The sequence below is a fragment of the Cricetulus griseus genome, chromosome 3 (genome assembly GCF_003668045.3).
Source record: "Cricetulus griseus strain 17A/GY chromosome 3, alternate assembly CriGri-PICRH-1.0, whole genome shotgun sequence".
Taxonomy (NCBI): Eukaryota; Metazoa; Chordata; class Mammalia; order Rodentia; family Cricetidae; genus Cricetulus; species Cricetulus griseus.
Window position 1 is genome coordinate 278142667 of NC_048596.1, and position 20798 is coordinate 278163464.

The 20798-nt window shown below is 45.3% G+C and overlaps 1 protein-coding gene across 3 annotated transcripts in view; it reads left to right on the forward strand.

Annotated features, from left to right (window-relative positions):
* Positions 1-14280, forward strand: part of Ntrk2 (neurotrophic receptor tyrosine kinase 2) — a 327293-nt gene extending 313013 nt beyond the window's left edge. For all 3 annotated transcript variants that reach the window (XM_035441549.1, XM_035441550.1, XM_035441551.1), the window contains 2 exons: positions 11682-11840; positions 14095-14280. In XM_035441549.1, coding sequence (XP_035297440.1) covers positions 11682-11840; positions 14095-14280 — 345 coding nt within the window. The remainder of the gene's footprint in view (positions 1-11681; positions 11841-14094) is intronic.
* Positions 14281-20798: the final 6518 nt, after the last annotated feature.

Here is a 20798-nt window from a genome sequence, read left to right on the forward strand (position 1 = left end):
ACTCTTCTCTTCCCATACTACTCCCAAATCCATCCCTACACACACGACACGTAACTTTGTGTTCTCTCTCTGTCTCTGTCTCCCCCCTTGTGTGTGTGTGTGTGTGTGTGTGTGTGTGTCTGTGTGTCTCTGTGTGTGTGTCTGTGTTTAAAACCACCAAGTCCAATTTGCACTGTCCATACACTCATGGGTGTGTGGCCATTCCCCAGAGTGTGAACTGAGGGCCACACCCTTAAAGGAACTAACCCTCCCTCTCTCGAAGCAGCTATCCATTGCCAGTAGTTCCTCAGCTCAAGGCAGGACTTCATGCTCACTTTCTTTCTTCATACTGGAATTTGGCCTGGCTTGAAGAAAATCCAAAACTTGTTAAGTGATGACATGGCAGCAAAAATGGAAGATTCCACACAATGAAACTTTGAGTACAAAATTATTTAGAAGGTTGTGTAGAACATTAGCTGTCTCATAAACCAGTGTTAATGTTCAGTGTCAATTACCATTTTATAAGTGTGTGTAAGCATGAAGAAAACATGCGTTTCCAATCTTAGTGCTGAGATCTCACTGCTATGCCAAAGTTGTTGTCTGTGTCCTTTAGCTTGGTGCTGACCATACAGCTGTCCTCCAGGGGAGCTCACACCTCTTCAGAGCTCATCCTATTGGGGAATTCCAGGCTTGGTGCAGGCTTACATGTTTCTAGATGTAATGAAGATATGGTAAAGAGCTTGAGTGATTTGTTCCGATTCACCTTGTGTGTTAACTGTATTTTCCTCACTGACACAGACATGTGAGATTAGCAGCTGAAGAGGAAGGACCTGTTTGGGCTCATAGTTTTAGAGGTTTTGGCTCATGGCCCCTTGGTACAATGGGTTGGGGTCCGTGGTATGCTAGTACACCATGGTGAAACATGGTAGAGATAGCCCGTTTAACTGTGGTAGCTAGGAAGTAAAAAGAAAGGAGTGCTCTTGGGTCCCCATATCCCTTTCAAAGGCACACACCTAGTGACCTCTCTTCCTGGATGCCCCACCTCCTAAAGGTCCCTGCGCTTAGGTCATGACCTCCCAGGAGCATCCCAGGCCGGAGACCAAGCAGGCGACACACAGGTCTTTGCCCAACATTTAAGACCTAGGCTACAGCATCTGTGGCTGCCGAACAGGAAATAGGTCTATGGACAGCTGCTCACTGCTTCTGCAGGGAGAGTCTGGGCACAGATAAGTCTGCTCAGGCCAGGAACTCAGAAAGACAAGGAATAGACATGGTGTTTATACCCAGAGCATCAATTTAAACTAGGAACTTGGGGATAAAACACTGTTCTTCGTGATGAATTATGATCTTTAATGAAATAATGACATCGAATGTTAAAAATGAAACAAAAGGGGTTTTAAAGGCTCACACCAGCTAGCCCCTTCCTTTGTCGTCTTTCTTCAGCATTGGGGTTCTTTGGAGAGGGGCGGTGGAAGGCCACGCCACACTAACTTTTCCCTACAAACCATCTGTGGGCCACTGTGAATGGAAAAGCTGTCTGTCAGAATCTGAGCCCCTGTTTTCAGGGGGTGAAACTGCTGTTTTATAAAACATGCACTTTTATTGTATTGTTATGCTTGATCTGTAGGCAGACCTAAAGAGACACACAGCAAAGTGTGTTTCAGATGCAGTTCATGTCTGCAGCACAGAGTGTGGCACATAAAGCAGGCACTGAGTAACGGAGTTATCGTCTTAATTCTCATGATAATCACAAGGACTCATGACATCCTCTGTACTCAGCATCATGATGTCTACATATACACATGCATTTGTACGCATGTATCTATTACATATGCATTCATGTATACAGCGTTCTATATGTAAATATGTGTGAATATACACATACATGCACACACACATACATACGTGGAGCAGAGGAGGACCATGGAGACATGGCCCCGTCTCCATATCAAATTGGACTCCCCAGCTAAAAGGAAAGCGGATATTCCTTTTGATCTGGCTCTACCTGTTGTCTCCATCTGAATCTAAGGGTGGAAGGTAGGCTTGGCTTGCGTCTCCAGCATTAACTAACACTGGGGCTAACTGTGGTGCTCTCTTCACTCACTGCCTTTGGCGCGTTCATTATAGCAAACACAGCTAATACCCCAAGAGAGGCTTCTCACATGGAAAAGCCTTCCATGTACCCTGTAGGGAGACACCCTGCCTCCCTGGTTTGTGATTGGCTGGTATTTATCTGAATAAAGGTATTTTGAATCTACAAGCCTTCTCCTACAGTACCCCTCTTTTTTCCTGTTTCTTTTCTGTCAACAATCTTGCTACTTATTTGTCTGCAGCTACCCAGAATACCACCTGTGATGCAAGTTCTAAGAGAGGGGAACCTCAACAGAGGAAATGCCTCTCAAAGATTTCATCACCTCCCCAAATACCACCACAGAAGCAAGTCTTTGGAACTGAGCTTTTAAGAGACACTGGAGAGCCAAACTGGCCAGGTGCAGTGGCTCAGATGCCTAATCCCAGCGTTCTGCGTGATGAGTCAGGAGGGTTGCAAATCCAATTCTATACCGGGCTGTGTAGACAGACACTGTCTTCAAAACCCAAGGGTTTGGCTGATGCTCAATAGCAGAGCGCTTGCCCAGCATGCACAAAGCCCTCCCTGGGTTTGATCCCCACCATTGCCATTGGAGATATGGGCCTGTCCAGAGTGGAGGCCTCCAAGAAAGTAGGAAGATGAAGGCCGTAAGAGCCCAGCCTTGTTTCAGTCAGATTAGTGTCCTTGCAAGAAGAGACCCCAGAATGTTCTCTAGGTCTCGCTGTCTGAAAATCAAATAAAGGACACAGCAAGAAGGTATTATTTATCTGCAAGATGGAGGGAGTCTTCACCAGAAACAGAACCGGGCAGGTCCTTATCTTACCCCGCTAGTCGCTAGAACAGCAGTTCTCAGTCTGTGGGTCGAGACCCCTTTGGAGGTTGAAAGACCCTTTCACAGGGTTTGAAGATGAGATGTCCTGCATATAAGATATTTACATTATGATTCATAAAGTAGCAAAATTGCAGCTGTGAGGCAGCAACGAAATAATTTTATGGCTGGAGGGGGCTCACCCCAACATGAAATGTATCAAAGGCCACAGTGTTAGGAAGCTTGAGAACCACTGCTCCAGAACCATGAGAAACTGTGCCCTCCCTCCCACTCGTGGAACTCTGCAATGGAGGCCAAGAGGGCTAAGGCAGAGAGCGTTTCTGATCCATCAGCTAAGAAACTGGAAGAGGGTCAGATGTTTAAGACTGGGTCTTGGTGCTGGTTCCACTCGCTCACGTGGATTGAGCCAGTCACGCCACCTCCTCAGCCTGGAAAGGTTTTGTGTTTTAAAAATGCAGTGTGTACTAGAGAATCATATGTGGAGAACACAGTGTGTACTGGAGAATAATATGTGGAGAACACAGTGTGTACTGGAGAATCATATGTGGAGAACACAGTGTGTACTGGGGAATCCTATGTGGAGAACACAGTGTGTACTGGGGAATCGTATGTGGAGAACACAGTGTGTACTGGGGAATCGTATGTGGAGAACACAGTGTGTCCTGGGGAATCATATGTGGAGAACACAGTGTGTACTGGGGAATCATATGTGGAGAACACAGTGTGTACTGGGGAATCGTATGTGGAGAACACAATGTGTACTGGGGAATGGTATGTGGAGAACACGGTAGCTAACTTAACTCAGGCAGCCCCCCTCACGTCCTCACAGTCACTCTAACCGTTTGACAAAGAGCCATCTCTCAAGTCCCAGATGCAGTCCTTCAGCTGCACCAGGACCACACACTCCAGAAACAAGATGCTCCTGTCAGCTCAGATGCTTGCCCTCCTTTATTAAAGGGGGCCCTGCCTTTCCTCCCAACTGAGGTAACAATAGCTTGTCTAGATCTATAGTTTTATCCTCTCAAGAACAATGTATAAATCATATAACGTAAGACTTTGGAGTCCGCCCTCTTTCTAATGGCTTTTCAAGTAGCAATTCATTAAATTATACAATAATATTTTTAAGTAAGTACCATTGTTACAGGGTGGAAAGACATGGGAGTGCTACCAAAAAACAAAAACAAAAACAAAATCCCCCGCAAAAAAACAAACATAAAAAAACCAAGACAAGTATTATTTTGTATTACTTGAATTAATTTTACAAATAAATAAGATACAAAGACCTCAATGAAAACTGCTTGTTAAATGTGGCCTGTGAGCATATATAGAGCCAGAGTGTCAGAGCACAATGATGACAGCTCTGTGGTGTTCCTCTTCCACCCATGTGAAAAGGTTGACGACATCCTCTCTTAAGCCAACAGTGTTTGGCCTTGAAGTCACTACACTATGACCAATTGTTCTGTAAATGTGAAGAGATGAACATGAATAGTCAAAGTTTTAAATATTAGCAGTTTCGGGATTGGTTATAATCAGTTTTGGGTGTACACGAGAGGCTGTCCAATCTGTTCCCCTAGATGACTGTGGACTTCACTCAGGAGTTAAGAACAAGGGCCAAGTTTCTCTCCAGGCAGTATTCCCCATTCAATACCAGCCCCGTGGGAGCCTCAGCTCACGCTTTGTAACAAAACTGTCATTCTCCTGGATGTGTTCACAGCCCACAGTCCAACCACAAGGCTTCCTCCCAGGCTCTTCTTCGGGGAGAAGACCTTGTCATCATTGCTCTGCTCTTCTGTGTTTAACCTTCTGCTATAGATGCCATCCTTGGTGAGCAAAGGAGACCAACTGTTGCTTAAACTTATAGCTTTCATGAATTTTTAAGTAACAGATCGAGGTATTGAGATTGCTGAAGCAAAGCAATCGTGTATGGGTGCGATACAGAGGTCCAGGAGCCCCTTCAATATTTAATGCAACCAGAAGCCTCTGGCAGCTAATCATCTCTTAATGGGGGCTCACCTTCCGGCCAGCTTGTTTCTGAGGGAGTCAAATTTCTGGCTTCCAAACACGTTATCATTCACCTGCTGAGTAAATACCACAAGCTGAAAGTGGCCCCCTAGGTACCATTGGTCTTCATTGGTCAAGTTTAGCAGGTCCAGAGTGAGCAGAGCTTGTCTTCGAACACTTGTGGTTTCAGAGTGAGCTAGATATTGGTATCAGTCTGTGAGTAACCTTCCCATGAGCCTCCACTAAGCACAGAATGGAGTCTATCGGGGAACTGAGTCGTAGGGGTGAGAACGGCTGTGTAAGGAAACAAGAGATGTAAGTACAGCATCGGTGTCTGAACTGGCTTCACCCCCAAGAGATCTTAGGGGAGATGCCAAGTGTCAGGGTTAGGCAAGGACAGACCGCCAGGGTGTTCTTGAGAATGGCAGCTGCAGATTAGAAGGGAGAGGATGCAAACAAAGAGAGTGGAGCTGCACTTTGCGAGACACCAACAGGAGGGCACAGCTGATGGCATCACTTGTCTCCCACAGCCCAGTGTCTCTGGGAAATGTGCATTCCTCACTCACTATCAACACAGGTAAAGGTACTTGGTGTGTGTACCAAGGAGGCGACATTGGCAAGGTGCCTAGGCTGTCAGCATGAAGAGAAGACATGAAGCTGTCTTCAGTACCAATTTAGATGTACCCTGTTACAATAAATCTTTCTGCCAAAAGCCGCTGAGCCCCACCGCCATGTGTGCGCTTTAGCAGCCGCCTGCCCAAGTTAGGGTCCAAATTAATGCACAGAGAAACTTGTATTAGGTACAATGCTGCTTGGCCAATGACTAGGATTCTCATCTGTTAGCTCAGTCTCAATTATCATAAATCTATATATTTTATAAGACTTATCAGACGCCTTATTGGCGTCCCTCCTTGCCGGTGGCTCACATCCCACCACTGGAGGAGGCAAAGGAGAAAGGGGGCACTTCCTGTTTCCTTTTCTTAAATATGAGTCTCCTTGCTATGTCACTTCCTGTCTGGATCACCAGTTCTCTATTACATTTCCCAGAATCCTCTTTGACTCCTAGTCCTGCCTAACTTGCTGCCATTGGCCAAACAGTATTTTATTCAACAATCAATAAGATAAACATACACAGTACATTCCCCGTCAGTACCCTTGACCAGAAACTTCTTTAATTTCACCAAATCCTAGTTTCCAAATGGAGAGAAAAATTGTCAAGCTCATGCAGAATTTTTCACAATTTACAACCCAATGACCACAGACTGTATACCAAGAATTGCTTAGTTAAGACATGGATCTTGGGGTTGGAGAGATGGCTCAGCTGTTAGGAGCATTTGTTGCTCTGGCAGAGGACTGGTGTGTGTTCCCAGTGCCCACATGGCTGCTCACACCATCTGTAAATCACCTTAGAGCATCTGGTGCCCTCTTCTGGCTCCCACAGGCACTGCATGCACATGGTACACAGGAAGCAAAACATCCATGTGCATAATGTATCCTTAAAAAAATAAACAGTGTAGCAAGGATTGGATTGCCACCGTGTTTTTTTTTTAAGAGCAAAATTGTTGATTTCTAATTCAAAAGAGTTTTACTTCCAGTATTTTCTCCAGAGTTCCATTTATTAAAATACTTTTCAACCTGATAGAGTGAGGAATGGATAGTCCAAACTCCAAAACATAGCTGTGCCTTTTATTTTGACCAGACTATTCTGTGTGAATCACCATGAAAATCCTGAGGTGCTATGCTTTTCTTGATGTGGTTTTAGAATGGGTCCATTTTTCTCGGCTTGTTTTATTTTCTGGGGTCCATGGGCCCAGACACTTTTCCCGTTAGCTTTGTTGGTCTAGCCCCGTTGCAGTTAACAGTCCTCATGGTCAGCAAGCTCCTGTGGTTGTTCATGGCCTCACTGCCTCTTGAGTCTCTCTCCTCTTTCTTGGCCTCAGAAGGAGCGGGGACCAAGTGACCAGCTTAAGATCAGTATCTCCTTATTTGTGAACCAAGAAGTCTCCCCAGACCTCATTTCTGGTGACGTGCACCTGACTCTGCAACCAAAGAAGTCTGGTCTGTGCAGTCACGGTTCTGATGAATGGGGCTTCTGGGACATCTTAGAGAGCCCCTGCCTGCAGGGTGAACAGTGATTTGGGTTGTGTTTTAAGGCTCTCATTAGTTAGAAGATTGATTTTAATTGTGTGGGTACATGAGCATGAACATGAGTGCAAGTTTCCATGGGTGTCAAAGACAGCTGAACTCAAGCCCTCTGCAAGAGCAGTGTGAGTAGTGCGAGCTCCTAACCACTGAGCCATTTCTCCATCCCCAATTCCTTTCCTTCCCTTCCTTTCTCTATTTCTTTCATTCATTCATTCTTTTTGTTTTCTATACCAGACAACAAAAAAAGAAAATTTCCTACATCTAAGCCAGGCCAGTTTGATCTATTGTTAAAATGAGAGAGGAGAGTTGGGACAGAGAGCAGCAAATACTGGTCCCTCTTCAGGGACAAACTGAAATTTTCTCCAAAAGTAGCACGTGTAAAAACCCACCTTTTGCTCACCAACAATCCCGACAGCTAGAAATAAAGATATTAGTGTTGCTTCACTTGGGGACAGTAACACATTAACAGGAGGAAGCCTCTGGTGTGTTCTCAAAGCTACACCAAGGGCACTGAGCAGCCACGGAACTATAGACAGGGGATGTCCTTGAAATGATGGAGCATGAACCTGCCTTCAAAGAGCCTTGGTTACAGGGAGAGCAAACCTTGGAAGAGACATGAAGAAGTTTTCTCTGGGTAAAGACCCATGATTTGACTTTCTGGCTTTACAGAGAACACGTGGTAGACCATCGGGAAACTCTCGGGAAGTGGCTCTGGCAATCAGGCCAGTGTCTTCTCCAGAGAGTGGCTGTCAGGTGTGTCGGGATAACTGATGGAAATTCTTTGTAGAAGGTGAGGTCCTATCTGGGGATGGATGATTAGCAATGCAAGCTGGTGGAACAGAATTACAGAACGTGTTACACTGGGAGCAACCAAGGGCTAAGCTAATCCTCTACATCCAACCAGTCAGAACAATAGGAACTAGCCAGGGATGGTGGCTAATATTGTATCAGGAACTAGAAACAGCTTCTAAACCACAGGTTCCAGTCAGCTTCTCTGCTCACTGGATTTCTGTCTTCCCATCTGTCCCATTGCTCGCCACGGTGAAGGACACTCAGTCTGCCCCAACCTGCCTGACTCTCAGAACACACCCAGCACCATAGGCCAGTGGGGGACCCGAGGGCAAAATTCAGATCCCCAGTGTCATATGAAGCAATCACATCCCATCTCACAAATATTTAAGCAAGGGTGTAAGCCAAGCAGTACTGTACAGAACAAAGGTCTCCTTGTACTCTGCTGTGAGCAGATTGCAATTCTGTTTGGCCCGAAAGCTGCCCAGTGCCCATAACAAAAATATGACAGTAATTTGCTAGCACTGCGACTGTTTCTTTAATGGATCTATTCTTGTGACATGCCTCAAAATTCCAAGGAAAGAGTCCCAAAGGGCTGTGCAGGGTTGTAAATGGTCTTAGAAGACTCTTGGACCCAGCTTGAACTCGTCATAGATCATCTCACCACTCATACATTTGAAAAGAGAAGAAAGAAAGCATTCTTTACAAGACATATGTGAGAAATCCCCCCAAAGAGATCCTGGAAAGAAAAAGTGTGAAAAGGAGGGGGGAAATCTGGACCAAAGAGCTCAAGAAGAAAATAAATAACCTGATGGGAAAAATGGCAATCAAGGCATGAGTGTTAGGACACAAGAGCTGGCAAATCGAGACAGAGCCTTTGGCTCACTGGGTCCATAATCAGTGTGTCTGTGAGGTCACTGCCAGCTACAGAGTATGGGAGCCCTATGTGCTGATTCTTCCCTCAATGGGGACAGAGTGCCTGATGCCCTTTGAAGAAACAGAGCCACACATCTGAGGAGGAGCCCACCCTGGGAAGCAATTAAGATTCTGAAGCAATTTGACAAGTGTGTACTTGAGTATTGACTTCAGTTGGTACTCAAACAGAAAGGAAAGCCCAGAGTCTTGAGAGATGAGTATATTCTGAGGTGTACAGACTTCTGGTTCTAGAGAAGGCTTTTCTCCTATAAGCATATGTCCATATGCTTAGTAACCAGAAAAGATAGATCTATTCTTGTTTGTTGAACTCCTCAGACGCTTGGACACAGCTCTGAGATCTGAAACTCCAGGAAGGACCAAGCTACAGGTTGGTGATGTGACCTGACAACCCTGTGCCAGCATTTCTTCCTGGGGGCCGGTATGCAAAACCTGACACTTTGGTCCCCACCTCAACATGAGTTGATCACAAACTGGATTATAACTTCAGTATTCCCACAAAACAAATGACTGTGTCTTTCCCACTAAAATCTCCACTCTACTTCCAGGCTCTGCTGGATCCTTCTCTACCACCCAGCTGTGCACCACGATTTCTGAGAAACAGGGTGGTGTTTTCATAAATGGCTCCCAAAGAAAGACCTGCAGAGGAAGGAGCCAGCTCCTTTCCCAGGACAGTTGCCTGTCGCAAACCCCAAACCTTGACAGAAATGTTAGCAGACACTCGTGTGGCTTGAATTTCTTGTGCCTCCAGGTCCCCCTGCTGCTTCAGCCCCAAATAAATACACAGGGACGCTATATTAATTATCAAACTGTTGGCCGATGGCTAGGGCTTCTTATTGTCTAGCTCTGTCTTAATTATTAACCCATTTCTGTAAATCTGTGTATTTCCACGTGGTCATGGCTCACCGGAGAAGGGTCTGGACCTGTTACTCCTTTTGCAGCTACATGGTGACTCCTCTCTGTCTCTTTCTGCTACCTTTCCCAGAATTCTCCTCCTCTCCTAGTCCTACCTGTCTTCCTGCCTCTATTGGCCAAACAGTGTTTTATTCATCAACCAATTAAGAGAAACACTTGACCTTCTTGTTTAGAATCCTCCCCTTCAGACACATTAACACTGACTTGGCCCAGCCAGAAGATAAAGCCACAGTCTTCACTGTGACATGCCACTCTCTAAATCTCACTTTAACCCCTGAAGATTAAGGAGTAACAAGGGCAACAAGACACACAATGGAGCCAGCTATATTCTTGCCACATGCTACATTATACTAATAGGGTAGGATTTTTTTTTTTTTTTGGAAGAAAGAAAGAAGTAAGGTCTGAAACAGTTCCCCTTTGATTTTGTCCCTTCCTTGTTTAATGTGTCCTTCTCAAGAACAACTGTGCTATATTTAGGACCTTAGTAGGTCCCCAGTAAATGTGTGCTGTGTGGATGAAAAGAGCCAGTGGAGACAGATAAATCTAATACTTGTCTGTCACCTATGTCGAAGCATCACTTTGGGCAAATCCTAGCTGGTGATGTAGTCTTGTCATCTACAGCTCACCGAAGCACTGTGTATGTTCATGAAATTAGGTGGAGGAATGGGTAGATGCTTGTAAACTTTGGAAAATTTCCCCAGTGTGTTCTCAGAGAACATCAAGGGGGCAGGAGTGCCGCACAGCAGGGGTAATGTCTTGGAAAATGCATGTACCAATGTTCTCAGACCTTTCTGGAATGCGGCCAGAGGGGAAGTGTACCTGGCTTGGCAATCATGAAGACCAGTCTCCGCCTGTCCACAGAGCAGTCCTCATGTTGCTGGGGTAAAAGCTACCAGGTCCCGGGGCATCATTTACCCTCGGGCCATGGGTCCTGCTGAGAACTGGGAAATGTTGGGCCCCCTGTGTATTTCAGCAGCTTCTCTTTGTCAGTGTCCTGAGCATGGAGATGAAGGGTCAACCTGACAGTATTCATGCAGTCTGACTGTGTCATGCATACAGTATATTTCCTCTTGGTTGGTCAGGGTCTGTGCCACTTCAGTTGTGGTCCTAGGAGGAAATGTCACCACCACTTTCAGACACATGGATAAGTACATTTACTTTATATGAAAAAAGTCACAAATTGATATTGAAAATGAAAACTGGGCATGATTCCATGTGGTGTTCATGTTAAACCATGGGGCTGTCAGTGCCACTCAGGTCTTATTCAGGCATTGAGTGTCGGTGTGTCCCGTGGCCTCAGTAGTATCAGGGGAATGTCAGGATGAGAAATGAGATCCGCAGGTCACATGACTACTGTGCAGGAATCAGACGGCCTGAAGAGTGGCAAACCTGAAATGGCATCATTTTCTGCACAACGCAGAAAGCCACACACTTTGTCTCCTGTGTCAGTCAAGTCTCTGTGGGTGCACTGGTGCAATTGCCAGGTGACAGCTTGTGTTTTCACTAACATGGGCATCTTTCTTTTAAAATAAATTTATTTATTGCAGTTCATAAGCTACATAGCATCACCCTATTGTAGAGGAGAGTCTAAAACCTTGATTCCAAAAACATAGCTCAGGCACCCTGGTTGCTTGTCAGTAAAATGGGAATAAATAATAACTTCCATCTTGGGTACCACTAGGCTGGGATGCAGAGCTCTTCATTTGTTATCTTGGTCAAAATTATCATATTTATTAATAGACAGGTCAATTCTCCAACAGAAAGTACAAGAAGGCTTTTGTAAATCCAAAGCGGACACCCACTTAAAGTTCTCTACTCTGGCTTTGAGGACAGGCGAAGTGTAGATGTTTGAAACATTGTTTCAACCAGCCTCCACCCCCTACACTGTTACCTGAGAAAATGGAGGAAGTGCATTCCCCTTGTAAGAAGCATCTCCCGCACAGCTACCTTCCACAATGGTTACAGATGACTTACCCTCCTTGTTGATGTCTTCCCTGCCAGGTTGGTGGCCACACGATGCTGCCCATCCGCTGGATGCCTCCAGAGAGCATCATGTACAGGAAATTTACCACTGAGAGTGACGTCTGGAGCCTGGGGGTCGTGTTGTGGGAGATCTTCACCTATGGCAAACAGCCCTGGTATCAGCTATCAAACAACGAGGTATGCAATGGTTTGGGAGGGACCCCCAACACACACACACACACACACACACACACACACAGACACACACAGACACACAGACACACACACACACACACACACAGACACACACACACACACACAGACACACACACACACACACACACACACACACACACACACACACACACACACACACACCCCAATACTACCATCAGAGCTGAAATCTAAGATGAAGCCTTGGTCTGAGTGCTCTTCAGTTGAGAACCAGGGAACAGACATAAGCTGCTTTGCTTGAGTCAACAGCTCTTCCTAGACTCATTTTAATAATTTTGGAGAAGGAGAGTTTTGCTGACCCAACCTTGCTCCCTCTAACGACAGGGCTCAGGAATGACTTTGTGCTGCTCATCTAACAAATTAAGAAGAGCCTTAGCGACCCATGCGCCTGGGTGTGGCAAGCGTTCCTGCACTGTTCCAGAGAAGTTGCAAGACCTTTTCCTTTTTCTCAGATTTTACTAGAATTTTAACTACTACAGGAAAAGCTAAAGCATTGGTTTGCGTCTTCAAATTCCTTTGCAAAATATAGTTACCTGTTGGAATACATGGGGATTGGCTCCAAGAACCCCCTGGTGACCAAAATTAGAGCACTCAAAGTCCTTCTATGGGATCATGTAGTATCTTGAAGCGGCCTGGGCATCTCTGGGGTCGTCTCCAGACTACTTACAGTAAGAGCACACACAAACACACCGTGAACAGTGGTATGTTTGGGGAATGATGACAAGAAAATAATGTCTGTACATGTTCAGTGCAGATGTCATTTTCCCCTCGTATTTTCAACCTGCTGTTTTCTGGGTGCACAGCAGCAGCCCACGGTACAACCAGCCAGTTCTGTGTTTGAGACACAGCGTCTTGCTCGGCGTCTCCTGTCCCTCTCAGATCCACGCCTGTCTTTTAATTCAGCTCTGATGGACAGTGATCCTAATCACATCTGCTGCCAGGGGGGTTCTCCGTCAGTCAGCACCTCACACAAAAGTCATTTGGGTTCTATCTCTAGCAGGGAAAACCTGAAACACACAGGACTTTCTGTGTGAACTTTAGATCAACCTTTGTGAATAAGTCAGGCCTTTGCTGGTTTTGTTAAGAACCAGAGTAGCTCCCTCCCTTGTGAGAAAGCAGCAAGAGGGTTTCCTTTGAGGCTGAGGTAAGTGGGCCATGAGTTCCAGGCCAGCCTGGGACACATAGCAAGACCGTGCCTAAAAACAAAACCCACCTCTCTCATGGGAAAGCCACAAGGGAAGTCTTGGTGAAGGGAAAGTTGAGTGTTAGCACCACACCATATAGGTACACAGGGAAGCTAATTCTAGAACTCTGAAGTACTGTACTGTGACGATAGATGTAAGTTTATTGTATCTTCAATGAAATAACATTCAAAAGGAACATTTTAAAAGAACAAACATCAACTGGTAACTGTTAGCAGCCCTTCAACAGGGGCTGGTATAGCAGCAGGGTGGGATAACATTCGGCCCCTTATAATAAAGATAGGATTTTATGAAAAGTTTAAAAGGAGGAGGTAGAAATTTCCCAGCCCAAAGACACAGTGATATATGTGGATATGTTTGTCTTATTGGTTGATAAATAAAGTACTGTTGGCCAATAGGAAAACAAGATAGGTGTGACTAGGAGTCAAGGAGGATTCTGGGAAATGTAGTAAAAAGATCCAGGCAGGAAGTGACATAGCAGGCAGACTCATATATAAGCATGGACAAGCAGGAAGTTGCTCTTTTTGCTCTTGCTCTTTCTCCTGCTCTCTGCTCTGGAGCCACCATCTGATCCTGGGAAGAGGACGCCAGCAGAAGGCGTCCTCGATAAGTCTTATAAAATATATAGATTCATGATAATTAAGACTGAGCTAACAGATGAGAAATCCTAGTCAATTGGCCAGCAGCATTGTAAACTAAAATAAGACTCTGTGTGTTATTTTGGGTGCCCACATGGCGGTGGGGCTTGGGGGGATGGAGGAAAGACTTATCGTTACAACACAGTAAATGGTTAAGGAAGTACGGGTACCAGCTGCCCTGATGTAGTCAGCACACGCTATGTATGCATAAACATATGTCTCAAGTGATCGCATTGGCCTCCAGAAACAAGCACATTGGTTTGACTTGACTTTTAAACAGCTAAAGAAAGGAGAAGCCCTTCCTTGCTCCTCCTGCACTGAGGTCCCACACCTATGGCTTTTCTCCTCCTGCTAACCCCATCTCTGGTCTCCCTCCAGGTGATAGAATGCATCACCCAGGGCCGAGTCCTTCAGCGGCCTCGCACTTGCCCCCAGGAGGTGTATGAGCTGATGCTGGGATGCTGGCAGCGGGAGCCACACATGAGGAAAAGCATCAAGGGCATCCACACGCTCCTCCAGAACTTGGCCAAGGCATCTCCCGTCTACCTGGATGTCCTAGGCTAGGTCCTTCTCCCCAGACCCACCCTTCCCGATGCACGCCTCAGACTGGCCCACACGATGAACCTCTTAACGACCGCTGGGGGTCATGACCTTGCTGTCCCTCGCTCTGACAGTATTAACAAGACAAGGGGCAGCTTTCAGAGAGACGCAGAGTGTGCACTTCTCCATCCACAGACAGTATCAACTCGCTTTTGGCATTGTCTCTTCCTCTCTTCCCGTCACCTTGGGTTTGTTTCTTTCTTTTGCCCTTTCTCCTCTAATTTTTTTGGTCTCCCCCGCTTCACAGTCCTCAGCCTCTCTCTTTGATCAATCTGGCTTCTGTATTCCTATTAACTGTACATAGACAAAGGCCTTAAAAAACCTTAATTTGTTACATCAGCAGACACTCCAGTTTGCCCACCACGACTAGCAATGCCTTGTTGTATTCCTGCCTTTGATGTGGATGAAAAAAAGGGAAATCAACATCTGACTTAAACCCGCCACTTCTGATGTACAGACCTGGGGCATTTCTATGGATTCACTTCTATAATTTATTTACTTATTTATTTATTTATTATTCATTTATTTATAATTACTCTCCTTATTGTTTTCTGATGGCTTTAGCCTGTGTATGAGAAGGAAAAGTTGTATACAACCTAGGGAAATTTTTATCTGTGGGAGATGAAAACCAGAGAAAGAAGTGTTAACATAAACCACACACAGCGTGATTGGAACAGAGACAACCAATGGGATCGTCTGGGGTCAGTCCCAGCTTAGGGAAACCCAGCAGCTGCTCACTGGGCAGAGCAGGTGCATGGCACCATCCCACCGAGGACCTTTCTGAGGAGGGAAGAGGATGTTGAATTAATTCTGCATTGTGGACAGTTTCCAGTCACAGACACTGGCTGGCAATGGGAAGAAAAGCTGGCTTCAGTGGGACCCAGACGGCACCTCGTGCATTCAGACAGTGCAGCGCATTGTGGCCGGGCATGGTGATGGCGCTGATGTGTCCTCAAGTGTTATTTACCAAGCTTTTGTCAAATTCAGTTGAAAAGAGGTAGATTCTTGCTCAAATATTACTTCTGGGGTCAGGTGGGAGAATCTGAGTCCTTGATAAAGACAAGGAGGACACTCTCAATCCTGAGGCACGTTTTTGTCACCTTGAACTGTTCAGACAGCAATTCCCTCCAGCCCCAAGCCCCCATTCTCACCCGTGTCTTAACTGTGCACGGGCTTTGTCCGTCAATACCTATGTGCAGGAGCTACTGCGTCAGCTCTGGTGCCCGACTGGCAGGCAGATCCATGAAAGGTCTAATTTATGCAGCTTAGGGAGGGTAACCAGATCAGTAGCCGAGAACACTCAACAGTTGGTGGTAATGGGCTTACCTAGTAGGCACACTGAGTGTCTTCATCTGCTTCAAACCCACAGGAATGTGGGACAGGCAGAATCCATCCCTGAGGGGAAGGAGAACTCTCTTGGGGACAGCATCTGAGTTCACATCAGTGTGTCCAGGTCAAGTCTCTTGCTCTGGGCTCTGTTTGGGAGAGTGGTTTCACTCCTACTCACTTACTCATCGCAAGTGTGCTGTTTTGTTATCTATACTCCATTAAAAAGTGAAAAAAAAAAGAAAAAGAAAAGAAAGAAAGAAAGAAAGAAAAAAGATGAAAGAAAGAAAAAAATTAAAAATTGACCCTGTATGGCTGAGCCAGGAGGTGAGCTTCTGGGTATGATCACTGGTTCTACTAAGAGAGAGTGTAAATTTAAGTAGAAATTTACAGTTATTAGGGTAGTCAGTTAGACCAAGGGAGAACTGCATTTCCGTTTCTCTGTCCCCCTCTGTGAGGGGAAGCTTTGATAAACTTGACATCTTCATAACACGAGCCAGATTGGAAGGGAGTGACTTAATTCCTTAGCACATTTTATTTGGTATTTATTTCTGAAGGTGCGAGAGCTCTGGGTAGGTTTCATTTGTGTGCCCATTAATTTCTGGAGCACTGTGTTTTCTAGTATAGACTTTGAAAGTCCGGTTCTCAAAATAAAAGAAAATAAATTAAAAAAAAAACCTCAATGTAAACGAGCAGAGAACAGAAGGTGAGCCATCGGGGCTCGCTCAAGGGAGGGGTCCCATAAGGCAGAGGCTGTGGTCCTTTCTGCTGTACTGGTCCATAAGACGGGAGTCATTTGTCCTCTTTGTCCATTAAATCAAACCCCTCCAGGATACCTATAATAATATAACGAAAGCCATATCTCTGTGGTATATACAGTCAGGTATATATCATATAAAGGACCTGTGGTACTGTCACAACACTGTGGAACTGTGAAGCAGTAAAGCAGGGGCAGATTTGCATGTCCATGCTGTCCTAGAGTCCATCAGCCATGACCTGGGAACGTGCACAGGTCGGTCGCTCTGAGTCTGGGAGAAAAAGCTGCAAGCTGTTCAGCAGAGGAGATGGAGAGAGGTCACTGTCAGGAGGGGAGGGGGCACGCAGGTTTACATCAAAGGTCTGTATTGAGAATGTGAGAGCATTTCCATTCCAGTTTTGTATTTTCCTGGGAAGGAAGAAAAAAGCAAAAGAGAGAGAGAGAGAAAGAGATTCCTTATACTTTCTGACAAGTCCCTGAAGGTCTTAAAATGAAAGTGTCTATGCAAGTGCAAATTTTTATAGTTATTTATACTGATTATTATAACTATCAATTATTACCATTAGTCCCTCTGTTGTCTCAAGAATATGTGCCGATTTCAGAGCATTGCAGAGCATCTGATTGCTTTTTAAGTAGCTGGATGAGCCAAGGGCATCTTAAAATAGTTGTCATTTTTCATCTACTATCCCCTTTCTTGTGGTATTTTAATTTTTAGAAAAGAAACATTCTTGTTCTAAAATGTATCCCTCTTCAAATAGGACAAACATGGTGGTAGCGAACGAAAACCTCTACCCGAACCCCTTCTGGCGTCCATTCCATTTCTAAACTGCTTGATGGTCTCTGGGCAATTTTTGCATGTGTCAGCAAATTATTCATATTTTTCATGAGGTGAATAGAGACTCGGAAGCTCAGAGACCATGGGCTTCACCCGAAGTGTGCCCACAAGACATGCTAGCATACACGAAAGACATTGAGGAAGGAAAACACGCTAACATGTCAGTCCAAGCAGATGGGATACTCTGTTGCGCGCTTCTGCTGACTCCCTACACGGAACCGCCGTCACAGTCAGCCTCACTTAGAAAAACGCTTCGAACACTGCTACCAAGGGTTCTATCAGAAATCATTCGCACATGCTCACATCAGCCCCGCTCGTGGTGTTTTCATGTACTTTATATATATATACATATATATACATATATAATATATGTTATAAACACTTGATTTATACATATACAAATGCACATGTGTAGTGTGTTTGTGTGCTTATGTATAAACCTATAGGCACATGGTAATAGAATAATTATAAGTAGGGTGCAATATGAGTGATTTGCTTAAAATTCGCTAAATAACCAAAACCCCCCCGATGTCGTATGGCACTCAGTGTTCCCATTCTCCACGTGGGTAAGGACCACACCACTCTCAACTCTGTGCAGTCCTTGGGTGGAAGACATGCCAAAAGCCACATATTCCCTGGAACAACCAACTGAAAGCCATCCTCTGCGCTAAGCATGTTCTCCCGCTCCTTGCAAAGGAAAACTGCAGACAAACGGTCTCCTGATGTACAAGTCCAGGGAGGAGAAGCGAGTCCTCTCCTCTTGCACGTTTGCATTGTGTTTACCCTTTCCCGCTCTAATCCCATTCTAGATGCAGACCGCAGTGTGGTTGGGAGACCAGTGTCTTGAAGGCTGATGACAAAACACCCAACAATCCACAGCAAGACGGGCAGCTTGTAGTCACCCCTCATCCACATGGGGAGCCAGAGCCATGGTGCAGAGTGCTGTCTTTCTCAAGGCCTGGACAGCAAGGTCCTTGGTCCTTTCGAAAACGGGACAGCCAGCAGTACCTGGCGTTAAGTCGTGTCTAATGGCAGCACAGACCCAGGTGCCCTCATTGCCTTGCTCCCATATCCCTTATCCCCATGTTAGAGGGCTTCTACTTCCAAACTTGACCTTTGGTTTGGCCCTGCATCACGGTCCAAGTAAATCTCACGAGAGGAATGGCGAATGACCCAAATCCCCAGACATCTAAGCTCTCAGTCCAAACCAGTTCTTCACACTGTATCACTGGAATGTAGAGACTCAGGTTGCGATAGCTTGGACATGAATTTCAAATGCTATCCTAAAGAACTGGGGTGGGAGGGGTTCATAGTTAAGACAACAGTAGCGCAGGAGGCATACTTTCTTGTTGTCAGGGCTGGACTCAGTCACTGCTGCTAAAGTCAAAGGTTCCTGACTATTCTTAGCTGTGGCAACCTTCTCTTCTTTTCCTTTGACTTCATTTACTTAGTTTTTTATTTATTTATAAACTCTTTGGTCCATTCATCACAAACACGGAGCAAAAACAATTGCATATATGTAAATGTGTTGCAAGAGAAACACTGTGAATCTCACAACCACCTCCAAGCAACTATGCTGCCATCTTGATGTGTGTCTCAGGAGACGAAATGGGGAAAAGATGGGGACACCATTTTGCAGCCTGTGGGTTCTGGGCCAGGTCCACGTTTATTTTTTCCTTTGGTCTGTGAGTTAAGAAAAACGATCTTGAGTGGAGACTGACTGAATGTTCAACGAGCTAGGCAAAGTGTCGTGTGCTGCTTGCCACTGTATGTTTCAGCAGAAAGGAAACCGTGGAAGATGGAGAAACGAAACTTGACGTAGAGGTCTCTATCTTACAGCTCGTGTAGCTTACTGTTGCTTAAAATGTATACAACAGCTGGAAATATTTTCAATACAAGGTATTTGAGTTAAATGTGAATTTTAAATATGTACTCCTTTAAGGAATGATCATATTATGGCAAAATATCTCTCCCCGCGCTCCTCACAAATCTGCCGAGATGTGGGTGGCTACAATTGCCTAAGCAGCGGACAGTGTTTGTATATACCCAGGCCATACGCACTCATCTCAGCGTCTCTCTGCAGACGTATTGCCCCTTCAACAGTGACCTGGTATTTAGAACTCTACCTTTTTGGTTAGTTTATTTCCCTTTCAATGTGACGTCTCTGTGCCGATTTTTTACCGGCTCTTACTCGTTTTTTGCGATCTGTTTTTGAGGTCCAGTGCTTTACTGAGACTCACTGCATCTTGGCTGATTTCAAAGTGACACCTGAATACAATGTTCAAAAAAAAAAGTTTGTTTGTAAATCATGTGACCAGCTTCTCTCAACCTGACATGGAATGTCTCTTGTACTACAGTGTATTTAATAAAAACGATGTCTTACAATAAACAACATCCTCCACGAGAGGCGAGAACTGGCAACGCTTACTTTCTGAGGCATATGGGATATCTCTGAAGCATAGCACGATAATGTTAAATGCACGTGTCTCCAGATAAGGGCACAGGGATGCCTGCAGTGCTCATGGTCTGAAGGCAGTGAGAGCCGGTGGTCTCTGAGAGGGAGAAGCTCTCTGATCTCACGGCTGGACTTTTACGACACGCCGTGCATGCCCAGAATGCTGTTACCCATTACTTTACACCCTGACATTAATGTGACCTTTCTGTCTCCATCATCCAATCTGGTATCCTGAAGTCACATGTGGCTAGCAGGTCTTTGACTGTGGTCTGTATGAACGTAGAACAGAATATAAAATTGTATTTAATTTCAATTAATTTGCATTTAAACTGCTGTGGTAGGCTAGTGGGCAACTGTGCTGGCCAGGACAGAGTGAGAAGACAAGCCTGAGTGTCTAAAATCGCAGGTGGAAACAACCTCCTGAGTGTTGCAGCAGCCTAGAGTCAGGGTGTCCCTGGGAAACTGGGTGAGCCAGAGGTGGGAGTGTTGCCCAGGACCTCATAGTTACCTTTTCCAGTGTCTGGCCCTTCCCCTTGATGCTCTGGGAGACCTAGAAGCATCCAAACAGCTCTTCTGTTTGGTATAGGCTCCAGAAGCACACAGTTGGGCTGTTTACACCCAAAGCAAACACCCCTGCACAACTGCCCCCAGTGGTGAGGATGCATATTTCCTTAGATTAGCAAATTTCAGCAACTGAGCAGAGACCTGGGAAGTTCAACAGGATTATGTATCTCACTTAAGGAAAGCTGATTAAGGAAGAAAATGTAACCACTAATACCTTGATCAGCCGTAACTTAACCTAGACGTCCTAACTATGCCAGACACAGTGCATATCTCCATTATTGCTGCAATTACAGTGACACCAAAGGAAGCCTGTAACCCAAAGTCAAGTGTTCTAGACCTGTGCTGGCTTGTTTCTCTATATGTCCCATCTAGCCTACGTTCTCCCAAATACCCTGTCATGCACCCTGAGTGTGCTTAGCTTCTCCGGCATGGACATCACTGCCAAAGTACTATCACTGTCACTTAACCATATTAACACAGGCACACTGGTTTTTCAGCATAAGTTACCTGTTTGAAAGTATGGAATCCATGTGCAGGGCACTAGG